Source organism: Coregonus clupeaformis, chromosome 2 (assembly GCF_020615455.1).
Source record: "Coregonus clupeaformis isolate EN_2021a chromosome 2, ASM2061545v1, whole genome shotgun sequence".
Classification (NCBI taxonomy): domain Eukaryota; kingdom Metazoa; phylum Chordata; class Actinopteri; order Salmoniformes; family Salmonidae; genus Coregonus; species Coregonus clupeaformis.
The window spans coordinates 4,629,869-4,646,450 of NC_059193.1; the positions used below are offsets into that span (position 1 = coordinate 4,629,869).

At 43.9% G+C, this 16,582-nt stretch overlaps 1 protein-coding gene across 1 annotated transcript in view; it reads right to left on the reverse strand.

Moving 5' to 3' along the window:
- Positions 1-16,582, reverse strand: part of LOC121586352 (formin-like protein 1) — a 62,655-nt gene that overhangs the window by 21,378 nt on the left and 24,695 nt on the right. Inside the window, exons 3-5 of the mRNA XM_045225954.1 lie at positions 12,861-12,944; positions 12,557-12,630; positions 7,969-8,052 (exon numbers count right to left, since the gene is read on the reverse strand). Coding sequence (XP_045081889.1) covers positions 7,969-8,052; positions 12,557-12,630; positions 12,861-12,944 — 242 coding nt within the window. The remainder of the gene's footprint in view (positions 1-7,968; positions 8,053-12,556; positions 12,631-12,860; positions 12,945-16,582) is intronic.

A 16,582-nucleotide genomic window follows, 5' to 3' on the forward strand; every position in this document is an offset into this window, starting at 1 on the left:
TGACGGTGGGGATGGTGTTCTTGGGGTCATCATAGGCAGCATTCCTCCTCCTCCAAACACGGCGAGTTGAGTTGATGCCAAAGAGCTCCATTTTGGTCTCATCTGACCACAACACTTTCACCCAGTTCTCCTCTGAATCATTCAGATGTTCATTGGCAAACATCAGACGGGCCTGTATATGTGCTTTTTTGAGCAGGGGGACCTTGCGGGCGCTGCAGGATTTCAGTCCTTCACGGCGTAGTGTGTTACCAATTGTTTTCTTGGTGACTATGGTCCCAGCTGCCTTGAGATCATTGACAAGATCCTCCCGTGTAGTTCTGGGCTGATTCCTCACCGTTCTCATGATCATTGCAACTCCACGAGGTGAGATCTTGCATGGAGTCCCAGGCCGAGGGAGATTGACAGTTCTTTTGTGTTTCTTCCATTTGCGAATAATCGCACCAACTGTTGTCACCTTCTCACCAAGCTGCTTGGCGATGGTCTTGTAGCCCATTTCAGCCTTGTGTAGGTCTACAATCTTGTCCCTGACATCCTTGGAGAGCTCTTTGGTCTTGGCCATGGTGGAGAGTTTGGAATCTGATTGATTGATTGCTTCTGTGGACAGGTGTCTTTTATACAGGTAACAAGCTGAGATTAGGAGCATTCCCTTTAAAAGTGTGCTCCTAATCTCAGCTCGTTACCTGTATAAAAGACACCTGGGAGCAAGAAATCTTTCTGATTGAGAGGGGGTCAAATACTTATTTCCCTAATTAAAATGCAAATCAATTTATAACATTTTTGACATTAGTTTTTCTGAATTTTGTTGTTGTTATTCTGTCTCTCACTGTTCAAATAAACCTATCATAAAAATTATAGACAGATCATTTCTTTGTCAGTGGGCAAACGTACAAAATCAGCAGGGGATGAAACACTTTTTTCCCTCACTGTATATCTGGGGAAGGGTATAAAACAATTTCTAGAGTGTTGAAAGTTTCCAAGAGCACAGTGGTCTCCATCATTGGGAAATGTAAAGAATATAGAACTACACAGACTCTGCTTAGAGCTGGCCGTCCGACCAAACTGAGCAACCGGGCAAGAAGGACCTTGCTCAGGGAGGTGACCAAGAACCAAATGACCACTCTGACAGAACTACAGAGTTCCTTGGCTGAGATGGGAGAACCTGCCAGAAGGATAACAGTCTCTACAGCACTTCCCCAATCTAGGCAGTTCACCACCTTTCAAACACCATCCATACCATGAAGCATGGTGGTGGCAGCATCATGCTATGGGGATGCTTTTCAGCAGCAGGGACTGGGAGACTGATAAGGATAGAGGGAACAATGAATGGAGCCAAATACAGGCAAATCCTTGATGAGAACCTGCTTCAGAGTGCAAAGGACCTTAGACTGGGGTAAAGATTTCCGTTCCAATAGGACAATGACCCCAAGCATTCAGCCAAAGCAATGCTGGAATGGCTTCAGAACAAGAATGTGAAAGTCCTTGAGTGGCCCAGCCAAAGCCGGTTTCCGAGCTGGTCATGGGTGCACTTCAGCCACGCTCAAGGTCCTAAACGATATTATAACCGCAATCGATAATAGACAGTACTGTGCAGCCGTTTTCATTGACCAGTCCAAGGCTTTCGACTCTGTAAACCACCGCATTCTTATTGGCAGACTAAATAGCCTTGTTTTCTCAAATGACTGCCTCGCCTGGTTCACCAACTACTTCTCAGATAGAGTTCAATGTGTCAAATCGGAGGGCCTGTTGTCTGGACCTATGGCAGTCTCTATGGGGGTGCCACAGGGTTCAATTCTTGGGCCAACTCTTTTCTCTGTGTATATCAATGACGTCGCTCTTGCTGCTGGTGACTCTCAGATCCACCTCTACGCAGACGACACCATTTTGTATACATCTGGCCCTTCATTGGACACTGTGTTAACAAACCTCCAAACGAGCTTCAATTCCATACAACACTCCTTCAGTAGCCTCCAACTGCTCTTAAACACTAGTAAAACTAAATGCATGCTCTTCAACCGAACGCTGCTTGCACCCGCCCACCCGACTAGAATCACTACTCTAGACGGGTCTGACCTAGAGTATGTGGACAACTACAAATATCTAGGTGTCTGGTTAGACTGTAAACTCTCCTTCCAGACTCACATTAAGAATCTCCAATCCAAAGTTAAATCTAGAATCGGTTTCCTATTTCGCAACAAAGCCTCCTTCACTCATGCTGCCAAACATGCCCTCGTAAAACTGACTATCCTACCGATCCTTGACTTCGGCGATGTCATTTACAAAATAGCCTCCAACACTCTACTCAGCAAATTGGATGTTGTCTATCACAGTGCCATCCGTTTTGTCTCCAAAGCCCCATATAATACCCACCACTGTGACCTGTACGCTCTTGTTGGCTGGTCCTCACTACATATTCGTCGCCAAACCCACTGGCTCCAGGCCATCTATAAATCACTGCTAGGCAAATCCCCGCCTTATCTTAGCTCATTGGTCACCATAGCAACACCCACCCGTAGTCTGCGCTCCAGCGGGGTATATCTCACTGGTCATCCCCAAAGCCAACACCTCCTTTGGCCGCAATTCCTTCCAGTTCTCTGCTGCCAATGACTGGAACAAATTGCAAAAATCTCTGAAGCTGGAGACACTTATCTCCCTCACTAACTTTAAGCATCAGTTGTCAGAGCACCTTACCGATCACTGCACCTGTACACAGCCCATCTGAAATTAGCCCGCCCAACTACCTCATCCCTATATTGTTATTTATTTTGCTCATTTGTACCCCAGTATCTCTATTTGCACATCATCTCTTGCACATCATTCCAGTGTTAATACTAAATTGTAATTATTTTGCACTATAGCCTATTTATTGCCTTACCTCCATAACTTGCTAAATTTGCACACACTGTATATATATGTATATCTGTTGTATTTTTGACTTTGTTTTGTTTTACCCCATATGTAACTCTGTGTTGTTGTTTTTTATCGCACTGCTTTGCTTTATCTTGGCCAGGTCGCAGTTGTAAATGAGAACTTGTTCTCAACTGGTTTACCTGGTTAAATAAAGGTTAAATAAAAATAAAAAAAATAAAAAAAGCCCAGACTTTAATCCCATTGACAATCTGTGGAAAGACTTGAAGATTGCTGTTCACAGCTACTCCCCATCTAACTTAACAGAGCTATAGGAAATCTGCCAGGAAGTATGGGAGAAATTCCCCAAATCCATATGTGCAAAGCTGATACAATATACCCAAGACGAGTCAAAGCTCTAGTCGCCGCCAGGGGATGGCTGCTGTTTTACGGGCTCCTAACCAATTGTGCTATTGTGTGTGTTTTTTCGAGCTGTTTGTAACTTTTTTGTACATAATGTTTCTGCCACTGTCTCTTATGACAGAAAAGAGCTTCTGGATTATCAGAACAGCGATTACTCACCTCGGACTGGACGAAGATTATTTCTTTAACGAATAGGAGGCAAACGATTTATGGCTCTTCCTGGAACAGGCCCAACTCCCCGTCATTCGCATGAAGAAGAGACGCAGATACATGCACCGCAAATCCGGGTGCTTGGTGAGAATTCGTTGGTGAGTGGATAATCCGCCTTTACCATCCGTTCTACTGGCGAACGTGCAATCACTGGAGAATAAACTGGATGAGCTCCGTTCGAGACTATCCTACCAACGGGACATTAAAAACTGTAATATCTTATGTTTCACAGAGTCGTGGCTGAACGAAGACATGGATAATATACAGTTGACTTGGATTTCCGTGCATCGGCAAGACAGAACAGCAACCTCCGGTAAGATGAGGGGTGTTGCTCGTCTGAGGTAGACCACACTATTTACCAAGAGTGTGGTCTATTTACCACCACAAACCGTAGCTGTCTATTCACCACCACATACCGATGCAGGCACTAAGACCGCACTCAACGAGCTGTATAAGGCCATAAGCAAACAAGAGTATGATCACCCAGAAGCGGCGCTGGGGACTTTAATGCAGGAAAACTTAAATCCGTTTTACCTCATTTCTACCAGCATGTCACCTTTACTCCACACACAGAGACACGTACAAAGCTCTCCCTCGTCCTCCATTTGGCAAATATGACCATAATTCTATCCTCATGATTCCGGCTTACAAGCAAAAACTCAAGCAGGAAGTACCAGTGACTCGCTTAATACAGAAGTGGTCAGATGACGCAGATGCTAAGCTACAGGACTGTTTTGCTAGCACAGACTGGAATATGTTCTGGGATTCATCCGATGGCATTGAGGAGTATACCACATCAGTCACCGGCTTCACCAATAAGTGCATCGACGACGTCGACCCACAGCGACCGTACATTCATATCCCAACCACAAGCCATGGATTACAGGCAACATCTGCACTGAGCTAAAGGCTAGAGCTGCCGGTTTCAAGGAGCGGGACACTAATCCGGACACTTATAAGAAATCCTGCTATATCCTCCGACGAACCATCAAACAGGCAAAGCATCAATACAGGACTAAAGGACTAAGACCGAATCCTACTACACCAGTAACCTGCATAAATGACTACCGCCCCGTAGCACTCACGTCTGTAGCCATGAAGTTCTTTGAAAGGCTGGTCATGGCTCATGTCAACACCATCATCCCAGAAACCCTAGACCCACTACAATTCGCATACCGCCCCAACAGATCCACAGAAGACGCAATCTCTATTGCACTCCACACTGCCCTTTCCTACCCGGACAAAAGGAACACCTACGTGAGAATGCTGTCCGTTGACTACAGCTCAGCGTTCGACACCATAGTGCCCGCAAAGCTCATCACTAAGCTAAGGACACTGGGACTAAACACAGTTCTCTGCAACTGGATCCTGGACTTCCTGATGGGCCACCCCCAGGTGGTAATGGTAGGCAACAACACATCTGACAAGCTGATCCTCACCACGGGGTCCTCTCAGGGGTGCGTACTTAATCCTCTCCTGTACTCCCTGTTCACCCATGACTGTGTGGCCCGGACGACTCCAACACCATCATTACGTTTGCTGACGACCCAATGGTGGTAGGCCTGATCAGCGACAACGATGAGACAGCCTATAGGGAAGAGGTCAGAGACCTGGCAGTGTGGTGCCAGGACAACAACCTCTCCATCAACGTGAGCAAGACAAAGGAGCTGATTGTGGACTAAAGGAAAAGGAGGGCCGAGCACACCCCCATTCACATCGACGGAGCTGTAGTGGAGCGGGTGGAGAGCTTCAAGTTCCTTGGTGTCCACATCACTAACAAACTATCATGCTCCAAACACACCAAGACAGTCGTGTAGAGGGCACAACAATCTCTATTTCCCCTCAGGAGACTGAAAAGATTTAGCATGGGTCCTCAGATCCACAAAAAGTTATACAGCTGCACCATCGAGAGCATCCTGACTGGTTTCATCCCTGCTTGGTATGGCAACTGCTCGGCATCCACAAGGCGCTACAGAGGGTAGTGCGTACGGCCCAGTACATCACTGGGTCCAAGCTTCCTGCCATCCAGGACCTCTATACCAGGCGGTTTCAGAGGAAGGCCCAAAAAATTGTCAAAGACTCCAGCCACCCAAGTCATAGACTGTTCTCTCTGCTACCGCACAGCAAGCGGTACCAGAGAGCCAAGTCTAGGTCTCAAATGCTCCTTAAAAGGTTCTACCCCCAAGCCATAAGACTGCTAAACAGTTAATCAAATGGCTACCCGGATTATTTTCATTGACCCCCTTTTTTACTCTGCTGCTACTCGCTGTTTATTATCTATGCATAGTCACTTTACCCCTACATGTACACTACTGTTCAAAAGTTTGGGGTCACTTAGAAATGTCCTTGTTTTCCAAGAAAACATACATGAAATGAGTTTGAATAGGAAATATAGCAAAATGCATAGGAAATGTAGTCATTGACAACGTTAGAAATAATTAGTTTTAATTGAAATAATAATTGTGTCCTTCAAACTTTGCTTTTGTCAAAGAATCCTCCATTTGCAGCAATTACAGCCCTTTGGCATTCTAGTTACATTTACATTTTAGTCATTTAGCAGACGCTCTTATCCAGAGCTACTTACAGTTAGTGAGTGCATTATTATAATTTTTTCATACTGGTCCCCCGTGGAAATCGAACCCACAACCCTGGCGTTGCAAGCGCCATGCTCTACCAACTGAGCTACACGGGACTAGTTGTCAATTTGTTGAATTAATCTGAAGAGATTTCACCCCATGCTTCCTGAAGCACCTCCCACAAGTTGGATTGGCTTGATGGGCACTTCTTACGTACCATACGGTCAAGTTGCTCCCACAACAGCTCAATAGGGTTGAGATCCGGTGACTGTGGTGGCCACTCCATTATAGACAGAATACCAGCTGACTGCTTCTTCCCTAAATAGTTATTGCATAGTTTGGAGCTGTGCTTTGGGTCATTGTCCTGTTGTAGGAGGAAAATGGCTCCAATCAAGCGCCGTCCACAGATCCCTTTTACCCTGTACAAATCTCTCACTTTACCACCACCAAAGCACCCCCAGACCATCACATTCCTCCACCATGCTTGACAGATGGCATCAAGCACTCCTCCAGCATCTTTTCATTTGGTCTGCGTCTCACAAATGTTCTTGTTTGTGATCCAAACACCTCAAACTTCAATTTGTCTGTCCATAACACTTTTTTCCAATCTTCCTTTGTCCAGTGTCTGTATTATTTTGCCCCATCTTAATCTTTTATTTTTATTGGCCAGTCTGAGATATGGCTTTTCTTTGCAACTCTGCCTAGAAGGTCAGCATCCCGGAGTCGCCTCTTCACTGTTCACGTTGAGACTGGTGTATTGGGGGTACTATTTAATGAAGCTGCCAGTTGAGGACCTGTGAGGCGCCTGTTTCTCAAGCTAGACACTCTAATGTATTTGTCCTCTTGCTCAGTTGTGCACCGGGGCCTCCCACTCCTCTTTCTATTCTGGTTAGAGACAGTTTGCGCTGTTCTGTGAAGGGAGTAGTACACAGCATTGTACGAGATCTTCAGTTTCTTGGCAATTTCTCACATGGAATAGCCTTCATTTCTCAGAACAAGAATAGACTGACGAGTTTCAGAAGAAAGTTATATGTTTCTGGCCATTTTGAGCCTGTAATCGAACCCACAATTGCTGATGCTCCAGATACTCAACTAGTCTCAAGAAGGCCAGTTGTATTGCTTCTTTAATCAGCACAACAGTTTTCAGCTGTGCTAACATAATTGCAAAAGGGTTTTCTAATGATCAATTTGCCTTTTAAAATGATAAACTTGGATTAGCAAACACAACGTGCAATTGGAACACAGGACTGATGGTTGCTGATAATGGGCCTCTGTAAGGCTATGTAGATATTCCATAAAAAATCAGCCGTTTCCAGCTACAATAGCCATTTACAACATTAGCAATGTCTACACTGTATTTCTGATCAATTTGATGTTATTTTAATGGACAAATAAATTGCTTTTCTTTCGTGTACATATTACCTCAATTACCTCGACTAACCTGTACCACCGCACATTGACTCGGTAACGGTACCCCCTTTATATAGCCTCGTTACTGTTCTTTTATTGTGTATCTTTTTTTTATTGGACATTTGTATCGTATTTTTATAGCAAATATTTTGTTACTTACTTTTTTTTAAACTCTGCATTGTTGGTTAAGGGCTTGTAAGTAAGCATTTCAATGTAAGGTCTACACCTGTTGTATTCAGCACGTGACAAATAAAATAAAATGTGATTGATTTGATTCTACAATGTATTGACTCAGGGATGTGAATACTTATTTAAAGAGAGATTTCTGTACTTCATTGTCAATTAATTTGAGAAAAAAATCTAAAAACATGATTTTAGATGGGTGAGAAAAAAATATATCTTTAATCAATTTTGAATTTTGGCTGTAACACAACAAAATGTGGAATAATTCAAGGGGTAGGAATACTTTCTGAAGGCATTGTAGACGTGAAGGACTCGTACTTACGTGACGGCACATTGGGCGAAGGACAGGTAGTCAACCAGGACGTCCAGACCTCGGTTCTCCTCACTGAGGAACTCCTGAGCCCAGCTGGATGGGAAACAGGAGGGGGAAATTATAGTTATAATAATAATACCCAATAGCATCTAACCCTGATGCTAGACCCTGCAAGCCTAAAGCCAGGTCGTCACTAGATAACACATCCAAAAAGTCATAATTATGGCTGAACTCCACCTATTTCTACAATTTACCTTCTTAAGATCAGATTTTAAACCTAACCCTAACCTTAACCCTAACCTTAACCACACTGATAACCACACAAATTTTGACTTTGTGGCTCTGTTAACTAGTGGGAAACCTAAATCCAGCATATTATGGTTTGCATATGAATATCAATAATTGTTCAGTATTTCAGTGCTCTCACCCTGCTAATTTAATTTCCATTGAAAGCTCTGTTAGCTACCGTAAGTAACCCAACTGTTGTTAGCTCCACCTATGCTATTAATAGTTTTATTAACTTCCTGTTTCGCAACAAAGCCTCCTTCACTCATGCTGCTAAACATGCCCTCGTAAAACTGACTATCCTACCGATCCTTGACTTCGGCGATGTCATTTACAAAATAGCTTCAAACACTCATCTCAGCAAATTGGATGTAGTCTATAACAGTGCCATCCATTTTGTCACCAAAGCCCCATATACTACCCACCATTGTGACCTGTACACTCTCGTTGGCTGGCCCTCACTACATATTCGTCGCCAAACCCACTGGCTCCAGGTCATCTATAAATCACTTCTAGGCAAATCCCCGCCTTATCTTAGCTCATTGGTCACCATAGCAACACCCACTGGTCATCCCCAAAGCCAACACCTCCTTTGGCCACCATTCCTTCCAGTTCTCTGCTGCAAATGACTGGAACGAACTACAAAAATCTCTGAAGCTGGAGACACTTATCTCCCTCATTAACTTTAAGCATCAGTTGTCAGAGCAGCTTACCGATCACTGTACCTGTACACAGCCCATCTGTAATTAGCCCTCCCAACTACTTCAACCCCATATTGTTATTTACATTGTTATTTATTTTGCTCATTTGCACCCCAGTATCTCTATTTGCACATCATCTTCTGCACATCTATCACTCCAGTGTTAATACTAAATTGTAATTATGTTGCACTATGGCCTATTTATTGCCTTACCTCCATAACTTACAACATTTGCACACACTGTATATAGATGTTCTATTTTCTATTGTGTTATTATTGACTGTACGTTTTTGTTTATTCCAGATGTAACTCTGTGTTGTTGTTGTTTTTATCGCACTGCTTTGCTTTATCTTGGCCAGGTCGCAGTTGTAAATGAGAACTTGTTCTCAACTGGCTTACCTGGTTAAATAAAGTAAATTTAAAAAACCTAGCCACTCAGCCCCTACCCAGATGGTCATGCGCCGTTGCAATCTTCGCTCTCTCTCTCCCACTACTCTCTCCTCTTCTAACCTACCATCTCTCCCTTCTGCTAAATCCTTCTCCCTCCAGTCTCCTGATTCTGCCTCTTCGACCCTACTCTCCTCCCTTTCCGTATCCTATGACTAGCACTGTCCCCTTTCCTCCTGGCCGGCTCGGCCCTCGTTTTTTACATTTACATTTTAGTCATTTAGCAGACGCTCTTATTTTTTCATACTGGCCCCCCGTTGGAAATCGAACCCACAACCCTGGCGTTGCAAACGCCATGCTCTACCAACTGAGCTACATCCCTGCCAGCCATTCCCTCCCCTACCCTGGACGACGCTCTGTGGCTGAGTGACTCATTGCGAGCTTACAGAACAGAGCTGCCAACAACTGAGTGAAAATTTAGGAAAACTAAACTTCTGGAGGACCTATCATCCTTCTTCTCCCTCCTCTCTACCTTATCTTCCTCTGTATCCACTGTTAAAGCAACTTTCTATCTAAATTTCAAGCTTCTGCCTCTAACCCTATGAAACTCTTTTCCACCTTCTCCTCCCTCCTTAAACTGTCACCCCCTGCCCCTCCCTCCTCCCTCTCTATGGAAGGTTGACAACATCCGCTCTTCATTCACACAGCCTATTGAGTGCAATGGTCCCACTCACAAAGAACTACCCTATGCCTGGACCTCTTTCTCTCCTCTCTCTCCAGATGAAATCCTGCGACTAGTAAGATCTGGCCGCCTGACAACCTGCCGCTCGACCCCATCCCCTCCTCCCTTCTCCAGACCATCTCTGGAGACCTTCTCCCAATCCTCACTTCCCTCAAACTCATCCCTGACCACTGGCTGCGTCCCCTCTGACTTCAAAATGGCCCTAGTCGTTTTCCTCCTCAAGAAACCAACACTCGACTCATCTGACATCAAACTATAGACCTGTATCCCTTCTTTCTTTTCTTTCCAAAACACTTGAGCATGCTGTCTCTGATCACTCTCTTGTTATCTCTCTCAGAATGATCTTCCTAACCCTAACCAGTCAGGCTTCAAGAGTGGTCACTCAGTCGAGACTGCTCTATTCTGTGTCATGGAGGCTCTACGCACTGCCAAAGCTAACTCTCTCTCCTCTGTTCTCATCCTCCTAGATCTATCCGCTGCCTTCAACACTGTGGTCCTCTGTAGCTCAGCTGGTAGAGCACGGCGCTTGTAACGCCAAGGTAGTGGGTTCGAACCCCGGGACCACCCATACACAAAAAAATGTATGCACGCACGACTGTAAGTCGCTTTGGATAAAAGCGTCTGCTAAATGGCATATTATTATTATTATTATTATTATTATTAACACCGTGAAACAGATCATCCTCGCCACGCTCTCAGTGCTGGGCGTCTCAGGCTTTGCACACTCTTGGATTGCATCCTACCCGGAAGGCCACTCCTACCAGGTGACGTGGAGAGGATCTGTGTCTGCACCATATACTCTCACTACTGGTGTCCTCCAGGGCTCGATTCTAGGCCCTCTCCTATTCTCTATATACACCAAGTAACTCGGCTCCGTCATATCCTCACATGGTCTCTCCTATCATTGCTATGCGGATGACACTCTTTTCTCCTTACCCCCTTCTGACACCCAGGTGGTGACACGCATCTCTGTGTGCCTGGCAGATATCTCAGCTTGGATGTCGGCCCACCACCTCAAGCTCAACAAGACGGAGGCGCTCTTCCTCCCGGGGAAGGCCTGATCGCTCAAAGACCTTTCCATCATGGTTGACAACTCCAGTGGAACCTTGGCGTGACCCTGGACAACACCCTTTCATTCTCTGAAAACATCAAATCAGTGACTCACTCCTGCAGGTTCATGCTCTACGACATCCGTAGAGTACAACCCTACCTCACACAGGAAGTGCCCCAGGTCCTAATCCAGGCACTTGACTACTGCAACTCACTGTTGGCTGGGCTCCCCGCTTGTGCCATCAAACCCCTGCAATTTATCCAGAACGCTGCAGCTCGCCTGGATTTCAACCTTCCCAAGTTCTCTCATGTCACCCCGTTCCTCTGTACACTCCACTGGCTTCCAGTCGAAGCTTGCATCCACTACATGACCATGGTACTTGCCTACGGAGCAGCAAGAGGAATTGTCCCTCCCTACCTTCAGGCTATGCTCAAACCCTACACCACAACCTGAGCACTCCGTTCTGCCACCTCTGGTCTCCAGAACCAACACTTGCACAGACTCTGTTTTGGCACTTGAATTTTCTCATCCATTTTTACCTCTCTGGCTGATAAACATGCCCCTTTCAACCAAACTAATCCATGGTACTCTCCTGTACTCTCAGACCTCCCCTTGATAAGAAATCAAGCCTGGGCCAAGGCTAGACACACTGGCTCATTAGCTGATTGGCAGGTATTTATGGAATTGAGAAATGGGTGCACTGCCTAGGTTAAACAGGCCAAATCAAACTACTTCCTTAGCGCTATGACAGACTCTGTTAGTGATCCCTCTAAATTCTGAAAAACCAATAATTCACTGAAGCGGGTTTTCAAAGTTTGAAAGGTACAAAAATTAGGCGAGTTCCTTCCTACAAATATGTTGGTATCTGGCTTGATGACAAACTGTCACTTAAAAAACATGTCACTGAGCTGGTGAAGAAGTTGAAGTTCAAGGTTGGTTTCTTTTACAGACACAAAGCATGTCTGACTTTTGATAATAGGAAGGAAATTGTCCAGGCCACTTATGTCTATTTTAAATTATGGGGATATTATCTGTATGCATGCAGCAGCATCTACTTAAACCAGTAGATGCTGTTTTCCATTGTGCCCTTAGGTTTATTACTGGTGATGGTTATAGAACTCCCCATTGTGAATGAAAAAGTGGGTTGGGCCTCTTATTTTTTTGCTTTTAATCCTTCCCTGTGAAGCATTTTTTTAGGACACTTCTTCTTATCTTTTTAAACACAGATCATAGAAACACGCCGTTTTTTCGCGTATGTAGACACTGGTTTGGTGCTGGAGATAATGAATATGAGGTTGAAAAGTGGCGGGATTGCCATTTAATTTACTTACCTGTATAAATAAAGGTAAAATAAAATAAATGTAGGTTGTGTAATGATCAATAGATTGAGTGCTGATGGAAGCAGAAAAGTTGGGTAAGGGGCGGGTCTCACCCGATATGATTGGTCCTCAGGGAAATCTCCAGCTCTCTTAAGACCTGTGTGGACTCCTGGACACGCCTCTTGAACTGTCATAACATGCACAACAAGGTCATTATCGTTGTGGAGAAATGTTTGATTGGTTATAGTGAACAAAATAAGTGCTAATTTAGCTATGGACGAAACCAGTGTTAAATATAGCTTTTGCAAATTCTGTTATGTTATCTCTGTGATTACTTCAAGAAATGATATTTTTGAAAGTATCTGAGCAGGGCCATAGCCCAGAATGGCCTCTTACAGGACTGTAATGGTACAATACCTTGCGACTGACACCTCCCATGTCAAGATACATTTTGAGCTTCAGCAAGTAAGCAGAGGGAGGATTCTTCACTTGGAATCGTTCCTGTAGGAAGGAGAGAAGACAGACAGAGAGCGAGAGAGATGTATCTAATTATTTTTGATTACATGGGTGCACTGTGGGAGAAGGGGACCAGAGGGCAAAACTCAGCATGGACTTCACAGCCTTGATTATTTTTATTTTAACCCTTATTTTACCAGGTAAGTTGACTGAGAACACATTCTCATTTACAGCAACGACCTGGGGAATAGTTACAGGAGAATTGGAAGCTGGGGATGATTACACTGCTTAGTTTATGCAAATATATACAGTACCAGTCAAAAGTTTGGACACATCTACTCATTCAAGGGTTTTTCTTAATTTTTACTATTTTTTACACTGTAGAATAATAGTGAAGACATCAAAACTATGAAATAACACATATGGAATCATGTAGTAACAAAAAAAGTGTTAAACAAATCAAAATATATTTATATTTGAGTTTCTTCAAATAGGCACCCTTTGCCTTGATGACAGCTTTGCACACTCTTGGCATTCTCTCAACCAGCTTCATGAGGTAGTCACCTGGAACGTATTTCAATTAACAGGTGTGCCTTCTTAAAAGTTAATTTGTGGAATTTCTTTCCTTCTTAATGCGTTTCAGCCTATCAGTTATGTTGTGACAAGGTAGGAGGGGTATACAGAATCAAATCAAATCAAATCACATATTATTGGCCACATGCGCCGAATACAACAGGTGCAGACATTACAGTGAAATGCTTACATACAGCCCTTAACCAACAGTGCATTTATTTTTAATAAAAAAGTAAAATAAAACAACAACAAAAAAGTGTTGAGAAAAAAAGAGCAGAAGTAAAATAAAATAACAGTAGGGAGGCTATATATACAGTGGGGGAAAAAAGTATTTAGTCAGCCACCAATTGTGCAAGTTCTCCCACTTAAAAAGATGAGAGAGGCCTGTAATTTTCATCATAGGTACACGTCAACTATGACAGACAAATTGAGAAGAAAAAGATCCAGAAAATCACATTGTGGGATTATTTATGAATTTATTTGCAAATTATGGTGGAAAATAAGTATTTGGTCACCTACAAACAAGCAAGATTTCTGGCTCTCACAGACCTGTAACTTCTTCTTTAAGAGGCTCCTCTGTCCTCCACTCGTTACCTGTATTAATGGCACCTGTTTGAACTTGTTATCAGTATAAAAGACACCTGTCCACAACCTCAAACAGTCACACTCCAAACTCCACTATGGCCAAGACCAAAGAGCTGTCAAAGGACACCAGAAACAAAATTGTAGACCTGCACCAGGCTGGGAAGACTGAATCTGCAATAGGTAAGCAGCATGGTTTGAAGAAATCAACTGTGGGAGCAATTATTAGGAAATGGAAGACATACAAGACCACTGATAATCTCCCTCGATCTGGGGCTCCACGCAAGATCTCACCCCGTGGGGTCAAAATGATCACAAGAACGGTGAGCAAAAATCCCAGAACCACACGGGGGGACCTAGTGAATGACCTGCAGAGAGCTGGGACCAAAGTAACAAAGCCTACCATCAGTAACACACTACGCCGCCAGGGACTCAAATCCTGCAGTGCCAGACGTGTCCCCCTGCTTAAGCCAGTACATGTCCAGGCCCGTCTGAAGTTTGCTAGAGTGCATTTGGATGATCCAGAAGAGGATTGGGAGAATGTCATACGGTCAGATGAAACCAAAATAGAACTTTTTGGTAAAAACTCAACTCGTCGTGTTTGGAGGACAAAGAATGCTGAGTTGCATCCAAAGAACACCATACCTACTGTGAAGCATGGGGGTGGAAAAATCATGCTTTGGGGCTGTTTTTCTGCAAAGGGACCAGGACGACTGATCTGTGTAAAGGAAAAAATGAATGGGGCCGTGTATCGTGAGATTTTGAGTGAAAACCTCCTTCCATCAGCAAGGGCATTGAAGATGAAACGTGGCTGGGTCTTTCAGCATGACAATGATCCCAAACACACCGCCCGGGCAACGAAGGAGTGGCTTCGTAAGAAGCATTTCAAGGTCCTGGAGTGGCCTAGCCAGTCTCCAGATCTCAACCCCATAGAAAATCTTTGGAGGGAGTTGAAAGTCCGTGTTGCCCAGCGACAGCCCCAAAACATCACTGCTCTAGAGGAGATCTGCATGGAGGAATGGGCCAAAATACCAGCAACAGTGTGTGAAAACCTTGTGAAGACTTACAGAAAACGTTTGACCTGTGTCATTGCCAAGAAAGGGTATATAACAAAGTATTGAGAAACTTTTGTTATTGACCAAATACTTATTTTCCACCATAATTTGCAAATAAATTCATAAAAAATCCTACAATGTGATTTTCTGGATTTTTTTTCTCATTTTGTCTGTCATAGTTGACGTGTACCTATGATGAAAATTACAGGCCTCTCTCATCTTTTTAAGTGGGAGAACTTGCACAATTGGTGGCTGACTAAATACTTTTTTTCCCCACTGTACAGGGGGGTACTGGTGCAGAGCCCTATTTGGTAAAAGACCAAGTCCATATTATGGCAAGAACAGCTCAAATAAGCAAAGAGAAACGACAGTCCATCTTTACTTTAAGACATGAAGGTCAGTCACTCCGGAAAATTTCAAGAACTTTGAAGTTCCTTCAAGTGCAGTCGCAAAAACCATCAAGCGCTATATTGAAACTGGCTCTCATGAGGACTGCCACACGTATGGAAGATCCAGAGTTACCCCTGCTGCAGAGGATAAGTTCATTAGAGTTACCAGCCTCAGAAATTGCCGCCCAAATAAATGCTTCACAGAGTTCAAGTAACAGACACATCTCAACATCAACATCTCAACATCAACTGTTCAGAGGAGACTGTGTGAATCAGGCCTTCCTGGTCGAATTGCTGCAAAGAAACCACTACTAAAGGACACCACTAATAAGAAGAGACCTGCTTGGGCCAAGAAACACGAGCAATGGACATTAGACCGGTGGAAATGTGTCCTTTGGTCTGGAGTCCAAATGTGAGATTTTTGGTTCCAACAGCCGTGTCTTTGTGAGACACGGTGTGGGTGAACGGATGATCTCCGCATGTGTCGTTCGCACCGTAAAGCATGGAGGAGGAGGTGTTATGGTGTGGGGGTGCTTTGCTGTGATTTATTTAGAATTCAAGGCACACTTAACCAGCATGGCTACCACAGCATTCTGCAGCGATACACCATCCCATCTGGTTTGGGCTTAGTGGGACTATCATTTGTTTTTCAACAGGACAATGACCCAACACACCTCCAGGCTGTGTAAGGGCTATTTGACCAAGAAGGACAGTGATGGAGTGCTGCATCAGATGACCTGGCCTCCACAATCACCCGACTTCAACTCAATTGAGATGGTCTGGAAAAGCATTCCAGGTGAAGCTGGTTGAGTGAATGCCAAGAGTGTGCAAAGCTGTCATCAAGGCAATGGGTAGCTATTTGAAGAATCTTAAATATAAAATATATTTTGATTTGTTTAACACTTTTTTGGTTACTACATGATTCCATATGTGTTATTTCATAGTTTTGATGTCTTCACTATTATTCTACAATGTAAAAAATAGTAAAAACTTAAGAAAAACCCTTGAATGAGTAGGTGTGTCTAAACTTTTAACTGGTACTGTCTAGTACCAGTCAAAAGTTTGGACACACCTACTCATTCAA